General features: G+C 38.4%; 2 protein-coding genes across 2 annotated transcripts; one reads left to right on the top strand and one right to left on the bottom strand.

Moving 5' to 3' along the window:
* Nucleotides 1-672: 672 nt before the first annotated feature.
* On the bottom strand, nt 673-3,771 carry LOC133329345 (palmitoyltransferase Hip14). The gene is made up of 3 exons (XM_061537821.1): nt 2,521-3,771; nt 2,176-2,455; nt 673-1,146 (listed from the first exon to the last, which is right to left on the bottom strand). Exons 1-3 carry the CDS (start codon nt 3,769-3,771, stop codon nt 728-730), a joined length of 1,950 nt encoding a protein of 649 aa, XP_061393805.1. The 3' UTR covers nt 673-727.
* Nucleotides 3,772-6,472: 2,701 nt separating this feature from the next.
* On the top strand, nt 6,473-9,747 carry LOC133329342 (DNA polymerase delta catalytic subunit). The gene is made up of 2 exons (XM_061537818.1): nt 6,473-9,312; nt 9,377-9,747. Exons 1-2 carry the CDS (start codon nt 6,495-6,497, stop codon nt 9,745-9,747), a joined length of 3,189 nt encoding a protein of 1,062 aa, XP_061393802.1. The 5' UTR covers nt 6,473-6,494.
* The last annotated feature ends 473 nt before the right edge of the window (nt 9,748-10,220 follow it).

Raw genomic sequence — 10,220 nt, 5'->3', positions numbered from 1 at the left:
TTGTTTTTTGTTATTTGTTTAAATTTCATATGTTCTTAAGGTGGTTTAAAATTACTTTCTAACACAAGTAAATACAATACAATATCTCTATATACTTCTTCTATAAATGAACAGAAATAAAAAATTAAAATAAATACATTTATGTATATGGCATTCCATTCTTTCTTTTTTTCCTACAAATTTATATCAAAACTTTGAGCAGCTATTCTTAAACTAAAAAAAAATAATAATAAATTAAATATTTAAAAAATATATATTAACAAAATCCAAAACAAAAAGTAATAACAATTGGGGAAAGCTCATTTGATGTAATTTAAAAAAATATATATATAAATAAAAATAAACCTTACTATACATATATATAAATAAGCACACAAGTTAATACTTTCTAAATAAATACACGGAAGTTTTTTCATTGCTTCTTATATTTAAGAAAAAAATAAAAAAACACAAAAGGAAAATCATCAATGAAAAACCATTGGAAATTTTCCCTTTTGGCTAACGTTTTAGTTTCTTTTTTTGTTTTGTTTTTTCTTTTAAATTAACAATTTGCATATGCGCATTCAGTTCAAAACTTAAAAAATAGTTTAGAAAAAGGCTTGGTTTTTGTTTTGTTGTTGTTGGCTTTTGTTGTTTTGCTTTGCTATGGAATTACAACTCTTTAGTTTTTTTCTTAGACATTAGCTATGGGTGCTTTACGTGTCATCGCATCCCGATTCGACTTATCCTACACATACTGAAAATTATGTGAAGCTGAAACGGCCGTTGAATCGTCACCACCACCGCCGCCACCATTGCTCAACAACGGTTCATGTTCGATGGGTTTCGAGGTGTGTACATCGAAATCGTAATAGTTCATCCAATCGATGCGCTTGGGTTTGAACAACCCAAAACAGGTGCACTCAAGAAAATCGATAAGGTTATTGAAAGCACCACGAGTGAATGGTGATTTGCCACTGCGTGCCTGGAAATGTCGATAACGGCCACGATTCATGCGTTCGTTGGTGGTCATGCCAAGGCAAATGACCTGATACGTCTGGCATATGGTTAGTAATATGACCCAGGACATGTGCAGCAGGGCATTGGCCATAACGAAACCAATCCAGGCATTACAGTCGCCAATGGCTCGTAAGGCAGCCAGTAAATCTGAAATTTGATAACAAAAAAAATTAAAAAAAAAAAAAATAATTTTTTCCTCTTAAAAAATTATAGATTTCGATTTGCGGAATTTATTGAAATCTATTGGAGTTACGGATTTCATATGTACAGAGACCTCTATTTAAATTTGATTGAGAATATTTCCTTCATTGACGCCAACCCTCTACAATGGAGTTTTGTGGAAAAATTTGGGCAAATTCAAATTAAACTCAAACATTTTTTTCACATAATTTTTTTGAATTATATATTTGGATTGCCCCAATGTTATTGAAATCTATTGCAGTTACGGATTTCATTTGTACAGAGACCTCTATTTAAATTTGATGTAGAATATTTCCTTCATTGACGCCAACCCTCTACAATGGAGTTTTGTGGAAAAATTTGGACAAATTCAAATTAACCTAAAATTTTTTTCTCTTATTTTTTTTTTAAATTTAGATTTCGATTGCCCAAATTTTATTGAAATCTATTGCAGTTACGGATTTAATTTCGACATCGACCCCAATTCAAATTTGATGTAGAATAATTCCTTCATTGACTCCAACCCTCTACAATGGAGTTTTTTGGAAAAAATTGGGCAAATTCAAATTAACCTCAAAAAATTTTATATCAAATAATGTCTCGTATAAATACAAATTTTTCAAAAGTGTATTTAATTGATATATATTGAAGATATAGATTAACATTGTTCAGTGAGTCCTAGTAAAATTTCCTGTAGAAAATTTCGTTCATTAACACTAAGACTCTACAAAGCGTTATTGTGCGAGATATTACTCAAATCAAAATTAACCTAAAAAACAAAATTGGTTCCGAATTTTTTCTAAACGAAAAAAATTGTTTCCGAATTTTTTCTTAACGAAAAAAAATTATTTCCAAATTTTTTTCTATACGAAAAAAATGTTTCCGAATTTGTTTTCTATACGAAAAAAATTGTTTCCGAATTTGTTTTCTATACGAAAAAAATTGTTCCCAAATTATTATCTATACGAAAAAAATCAATTTTTGTCTTATACTCACCATCAAAATGCACATTACAGGTATTCATATAGTAATAGGATCCACCGTATATCATCCAGCCGCACATGACCAACAACATCCACAGGAAACCCATAAAATATGTGTGATTCTTGAGACCAATACAATTGCCAACCCAGGGACAGTGATGATCGAAGCGGGCCACACAACGATCACATACACTGCAATGTTTGGAGCGTATGGGCCGGCGTACCAAGCAACCCGAACAGAAGGAGGATGGTTCAAAGCCAACACCACCACGTTCTGATAATTCAATAATGGTCTGCACAAAAGAAATCCGATTAGGAACTCATAAAAAATAACAAAAAATCTCTAATTTCTACTCACCTTAAATCTTTGTTCCTGTGTGGGTTGTATAATACCCGGATCACCTTTCCATGATTTCAAAAAACAATACCACAAACCACCGGAACATATCAGAAATAGTAACGTCGTTCCGAACGACACTGCATCAATGATATACACAAACCAGGTGATATAGAACCAGGCCTTGGTGGCCAAGTACACACTGAGCGGTAGCAGGGCCATTAAATGATCATCGAAGAGCGTCTTACCCAACGTATGGAACACAGCGTATAGACACACCAACAAAAAGAATTTTATAATATACAGGGTGTTCAGCGTGAAGACCACACCGGCCAAATAGAAGGCGGTAAATGGACACGCCACCATTGACCACCAACGCAGACGTTTATCGTGTTTGATGCGTGTTATCAGGCTGCGACGTTGTTGTGAGGTCAGCGAGGCATCACGCACCCGCTCCATAACCTTATTGCCAATCCACACGGCACCGGCCTGTGTCTCTAGCATACTAAGTGGTGTTTCGCCGCGCAAATTAGGCACATCTAAGGAAGCCTTCGATTTTAAAACTAAAGTACTAATGGCCGTCGAATTCCGTGCCAGTATGGCCCAATGCAGGGCCGTATTGCCGTGTGTGTAATCGACCATGGCGGGATTGGCACCCAGTGTTAGCAGCAAACGTACCGGATCCAGAGCACACACTTTCCATGCTGCCCACATAAGGGCTGTCATGCCGCCACGATCCTGTAAATCAGGATCCACTCCCTTGGCAATGAAATAGGCCACCAAAGCTGTATGGGCAAACTGGGCTGCAATGTGTATACACGAACAGCCTTCGGCATCACGTATCCGAGGATCGGCTCCAGCCGCCATCAGCAGGACCACAGCACCCAAATGACCTTGTCGTGTGGCCCAATGCAGGGGGGTAGCGTTCAGCTCACCACCCAAAGCATCTACCACCGCACCCTTTTCCAGAAAATACTTGATAATATCCCGACGATTATTGATGGCTGCCCAGTGGAGTAGTGTCACCGTTTCACTGTCACGCTGGTTAACATCCCAGCCAGCTTCCACCAGCTCTTTAACTCTCGCCGTTGCTCCATACTGTGTGGCTTTGACAATATCGAATGTGGCCATTTCACCCTTGTAGTCGGGCTCAATTGGTTGGGTGGGTGGTTGTTGTGACATTAAGGCATTCTGACGTTCGATTTCGCGTTCCGCCTCAGCATTGGGTGCACACGAGCCCGTAGTGGCCACATTACAAGCGCTCTGATACATATTGCTGGAATACTACTATCTCTCTTCGTAAGCAAGACTTTTCTTGCTCTGTCGCAAGGATATCCTTCCTTCGATTTCGATTTTATGATTCACCCCCACCACCTACTTTTTTCTTGTGGATTTATTACGCTGTATGATTTTTCGCCTGCCTCTGCCCCAAATTAAAACATGTTAAATGCGTACAGTTGTTGTATTTTAGAATATAGAGTTTTGCGACCTATTCGGAACACACTTAGTTGGAGAATTTCTGTTTTAATTTTCCAATTTTTTTTTTGTAATTTTCCAAAGGTCGATCCTTGGTAGAAAATTTTTTCTTCTTCTTGGCGTGCTTAAATTTCAATGCCGTTTCTTAAAGTTTCGACGGCGTTGGGGAATTGGATGGAATAGCTTTAAAACGTAACTGATAAAGCCAGAATCAAGACAAACAAAGATTAGTCTTAGTGTATCTTAGGTCGACAATCGGACGAATCGGGGAATCAAAACAAACAAAAGGAGTTATGTTTTTTAAACAACCTCAACAACAATATCAGCTGTTCACCCAAACGAGTTCAATTCAATTAATAATTCTTTGAAATGAGCCAAACGGAACTATTTCCCTACGACTCAACGGAGACAGAAGAGAACGGAGTAAGTACCCGTGCGGAAATCAAGAGCCATAAGTGGCACTTGAATAAATAATATACATATAAATCAATATAATTATATAAATTATATGATAATGCAACAAGAAACCAAGAAACGATGAATCAAAACACAAATACGAATGTCGTACAAAGAATAAAGGGAATGGTTACAATTGGGGAAAATGACAGCAAAATAATTTGAGTGCAGACTTGTGATTTTTTTTTTTAATTTTATAAACACATTATCACGTATTGGCGTTTTTATTGTTAACATGTCTCTGTTATACCTGATTCCCCCTGGATATTTTTTTATATACTATTTTGTCAAAATAATCATCATAACGGATATCCTGTTTTGTGTTCAAAAAATCTTTCCCTGTTCAAAAAACCTTTCCCTGTGGCTTCTAAAGCGACAAAAAAAAACATTTCGAAGACTTGTTGATACCTTGGCTCCTCAACAAATTTCACAGACTTAGTTGCCAAGAGCATTCCATACTATATCTCGCTCCACCATCGCAAGTGACCTATATTTATATATAAACGTCAAAAAAATTTACCTAAAACAAACGATTTACTATGTCGTTTTTGGGCTAATGTTGATGTGGCCTTACCATCCGTCCCGAACTGTATATCAACACACCTGAACAGCACTCATACAGATGCAGTCGCTCATGCGATCACCGCATGCCTAAAATGTAGACCACTAGCTTTAAATATCTAGATAAACCTTATCACCTGTCAGTAAAATTCCCTGTGGGTGCAATCCACAATAAAATGAACCTTGTATCTGACCATTTTTAACCAAAGCTCCCAATAAAATACCTATATACCAGCGGCGATCAATTTCTGCAGCCGATTTATATTGCGAAATATCGACAAAAAGACATCTTTTATTAAAAAAAAACTCAATTTTATTCGGAAGCCCACCGGAAACTATCCGAAGCACTTAGTAAGGGACTTTAGTTACCTCCCCATCGTGGGTAATGAGTGGGCCAAGCGAATCTGAAAAAAATGTAACCAGAATCTTCATTGGGACCTCCTAGTAAGGGATAGAGCGAAGGAAGACTAGAGCCTCTACAGTTCGTGCCGAATAATTGCCTTAAAAGTATCTCAGGAAAGTCACAAACTTCTACCGAATAACATGACAGAGCCAGGAATTTCTACTCAATCAGAAACGTTCAAGGGATTTTTTAAGAATTTTAGCAATAAGTGTGAATTTTTCAACAATTTTCTCGAGGACTTTCATCGCAATAGGCGTGGATTGTTTTAAAGAATTTTTCTGAGGAACCTTCATAGACGTGGATTTTTTAAAATTTTATTTTCTGAGGAAACTTCATAGACGTGGATTTTTTAAATTTTTTTTCTGAGGAACCTTCTTAACATTTTTAAAACAATTTTCTCGAGGACTTTTTTAACAATAGTCGGGGATTATCTCGAGGACTTCATTAACAATAGGCGTTGATTATCTCTCATAGAAATAGTCGTGATTTTTTTAAAGAATTTTCCCGAGAAATCTTCAAATTCATATGCCATGTCTGAATCATCGTATGTGTTTCCCTCTTTATTGTTGTTGTTGTGTGTGATATAAACGTATTATTACTGTAAGCGCCGTTATATTTTTGCCGCCGTCAGATTGGCATCACTGTGTGAACAAATCAGCTGATCAGTCATTTGAAAACAAATATATTGGCGCCTTTTATGCTTTATGCTCTACTTTATCGGACATTATTTTTATCGTTCCTCCTATTCATAACATTGGGAACGTATTTAAATTGTATAGGTTTGCAAAAAACGTCGTATCAAAATGGCGAAAAACCGCCAATAACTTCCAAAACAAAGAAACCAAAGAAACAATCCGTCAAGAAGTCGGCTTGAAAGAAAGTTAAGATTTTATATTTCAAAACTAAACACAATCGAGCTGGAAATAACACAAGAAAAATGAGTAATTTTGCTAATAAAAGGAAGCCTGGTCCCGGAGGATCTGCAAATGGCGCTGGTGGTGAATACAAGAAACCAAGGTAAGTTCCCTTAGAGAGATGAAATGGAGAATGTTATTCATTTGGAATTGTTCTTAGGAACTTTGATGATGACGATGATGATATGGGCGGTGGAGGAGGTTTTGAAATTGATTTCAACAATGATGACATGGATATGACCCAGCTGCTTGGTGATGGTCCAGAAAATCAACAAACCTCAGTGAAATGGTCACGTGTTGATCCACCCGAATTAGACCCCGAAACGGATAATCTAGTATTTCAACAAATCGATGTGGAAAATTATGTTGGCTATCCGTTGCCAGGTATGCCAGGTGCCAGACTTGGCCCGGTCCCCGTGATACGTATGTATGGCATTACAATGGAGGGAAATTCCGTCTGCTGCCATGTCCACGGCTATTGTCCATATTTCTATTTGGCCGCCCCTAACGGCTTTGAACAAAAAGATTGTTATAAATTCCGTGAAGCCTTGGATAAGAAGGTTCTGGCCGATATGCGCAGCAATAAAGATAATGTTCAGGAAGCGGTGTTGAAAGTGGAATTGGTCGAACGTTTAAATATTTATGGCTATCAGGGTGATAACAAGCAACGTTATATTAAAATTACCCTATCCATGCCGAAATTTGTGGCTGCTGCCTCACGTTTGCTGAAGCGGGATATCATCTATGGTGACTTTGATTTCCAGGATTGTCGTGCCTTTGAGAATAACATTGATTTTGATATACGTTTTATGGTGGACACCGGTGTGGTGGGTTGTAATTGGATAGAATTGCCGGCGGGCACGTGGCGTTTGAGAGGACGTAACTCCAAACCATTGCCCGAGAGTCGTTGCCAAATTGAAGTCGATGTTGCCTTCGATAAATTCATATCTCACGAACCGGAGGGTGAATGGTCCAAGGTGGCTCCTTTCCGTATTTTATCCTTTGACATTGAATGCGCTGGTCGCAAGGGTATTTTTCCTGAACCCAAAATGGATCCGGTTATACAAATCGCAAATATGGTTATTCGCCAGGGTGATCATGAGCCGTTTATACGCAATGTTTTCACATTGAATACCTGTGCACCCATTGTGGGCAGTCAGGTGTTGTGTTTCAATACGGAAACTGAGCTCTTAGATAAATGGTCAAGTTTTGTAAGAGAAGTTGATCCGGATATATTGACCGGCTATAATATAAACAACTTCGATATACCCTATCTGCTAAATCGGGCAGCCCATTTGAAGGTTAGGAATTTTGAATATTTGGGCCGGATTAAGAACATACGTTCGGTGATCAAGGAGCAGGTGTTACAGTCGAAACAAATGGGACGACGTGAAAATAAATATGTGAACTTCGAGGGACGTGTGCCATTTGATTTGCTATTTGTTTTATTGCGGGACTATAAACTGCGTTCGTATACCTTGAATGCAGTGTCTTATCATTTCCTGCAGGAACAAAAGGAGGATGTACATCATAGCATTATTACAGATTTACAAAATGGTGATGAACAAACCCGACGACGTTTGGCCATGTATTGTCTGAAAGATGCCTATTTGCCTCTGAGGCTGTTGGATAAACTAATGTCCATTGTTAACTATATGGAAATGGCAAGGGTAACGGGTGTGACCTTGGAATCGCTATTGACGCGTGGCCAACAAATTAAAGTCCTAAGTCAGCTTTTGAGGAAGGCAAAAACTAAGGGATTCATTATGCCTTCATATTCGTCACAGGGCTCAGATGAACAGTATGAAGGAGCTACGGTTATTGAACCGAAAAGAGGTTATTATGCCGATCCCATATCAACACTCGATTTTGCTTCTCTATATCCCAGTATTATGATGGCCCATAATTTATGTTACACCACTCTGCTACAGCCGGGCATGAAGGATAAATTGGGTCTAAAAGATGATGACATTGAGCGGACCCCCTCCAATAATACCTTTGTAAAGGCCACGGTTCGAAGGGGTTTGTTGCCAGAAATTCTCGAGTCGCTGCTGAGTGCCCGTAAGCGGGCGAAAAACGATCTGAAGGTTGAAACCGATCCATTCAAACGCAAAGTGTTGGATGGTCGTCAACTGGCCTTGAAAATCTCCGCAAATTCGGTATATGGTTTCACAGGAGCCCAGGTTGGTAAATTACCTTGTTTAGAAATATCCGGTTCGGTCACCTCCTACGGCCGTACCATGATTGAGATGACAAAGAATGAAGTAGAAACCCACTATACACGCGCAAATGGCTACGAAAATGATGCCGTCGTCATTTACGGTGACACCGATTCGGTGATGGTAAACTTTGGTGTCAAATCCCTCGAGAAAGCTATGGACTTGGGTAGAGAAGCAGCCGATTTGGTCTCATCAAAATTTGTACGACCCATAAAATTGGAATTCGAAAAAGTCTACTACCCCTATCTGCTGATCAACAAAAAACGTTATGCCGGACTATATTTTACCCGGACCGAAACTTATGATAAAATGGATTGTAAGGGTATTGAAACGGTACGGCGTGACAATTCGCCTCTAGTGGCAAATTTAATGAACACATGTTTGCAAAAGCTTCTCATTGAGCGGAATCCCGATGGCGCCGTGGAATATGCCAAACAAACAATTGCCGATTTACTCTGCAATCGTATAGATATTTCACAATTGGTTATAACCAAAGAATTGGCCAAGACAGATTATGCGGCGAAACAGGCTCATGTCGAATTGGCAAATAAAATGAAAAAACGTGATCCGGGTACGGCACCCAAGCTGGGGGATCGTGTACCGTATGTTATATGTGCAGCGGCCAAGAATACGCCAGCTTATGCAAAGGCCGAAGATCCCTTGTATGTGCTGGAAAATTGTGTACCCATTGATGCGAATTACTATTTAGAACAGCAGCTTTCAAAGCCATTGTTGCGTATCTTTGAGCCGATATTGGGTGAAAAGGCCGAATCGGTATTACTAAGTAAGTTTTGTAGTAGTCATGTGCTCAATTAAGGGAAAGTATTAATATTATTGTTTTATTTTAGAGGGAGAACACACACGCACCCGTACTGTGGTCACCTCCAAGGTTGGTGGCTTGGCTGGTTTCATGACGAAAAAATCTTCCTGTTTGGGTTGCAAGGCCCTTATGCCAAAAGGTTATGAAAACGCCCCCCTCTGTCCACATTGTGAACCCAAAATGGGTGAACTCTATATGAAAGAGGTGGTGGCCAAGCGACAAATGGAAGAAACATTCTCACGCCTTTGGACCGAATGTCAACGCTGCCAGGGTAGCCTGCACGAAGAAGTATTATGTTCGAATCGTGATTGTCCCATATTTTATATGCGGCAAAAAATACGCATGGACTTGGATTCGCAAGAGAAACGTGTTAGACGTTTTGGTTTGCCGGAATGGTAAATTTGCATCTTTGTGGTTTTGTTATTGTGTGAAATCGAATCAATTTTTAATTTACATAAATAAAAATTCCTAAACATATGTTATTAAATACTAAACATGTTTTAATTTATTTTATTTAGACACGGGGGAATCCATGATTTTATCGATATGTAATGTTGTTGCAGAATTCTTTTGCTTTCAGACCTGTAGTGAAATTCCTTGGAGAATAGTTTTTCCATTGACATCACCGACTAAAAATGGAACAATGTGCCATAAATTGACCAAATTGTAATTTAACATCACAAATTCTAAAGAATTCTTCATAATCAATATTAAATGGAAATATATTCCTATTACTCATTTCTTTTGTTCCCAAACCCAAGGCCTATATAAGGTCGGGCAGTAAGCACAGGTGACTATAAAGTTTTTTGTCAAATCATATTTTGAAACCTATACATACATACAAAATTATGTTCCAAAACGAAAATATAAAT

This window comes from Musca vetustissima, unplaced genomic scaffold (assembly GCF_032173495.1).
Source record: "Musca vetustissima isolate MV318-11 ecotype Yass unplaced genomic scaffold, APGP_CSIRO_Mvet_v1 utg9169, whole genome shotgun sequence".
In the NCBI taxonomy this organism is placed as follows: domain Eukaryota; kingdom Metazoa; phylum Arthropoda; class Insecta; order Diptera; family Muscidae; genus Musca; species Musca vetustissima.
The sequence above is the reverse complement of the archived record's forward strand: the minus strand, read 5'-3'. Positions and strand labels throughout refer to the sequence as shown.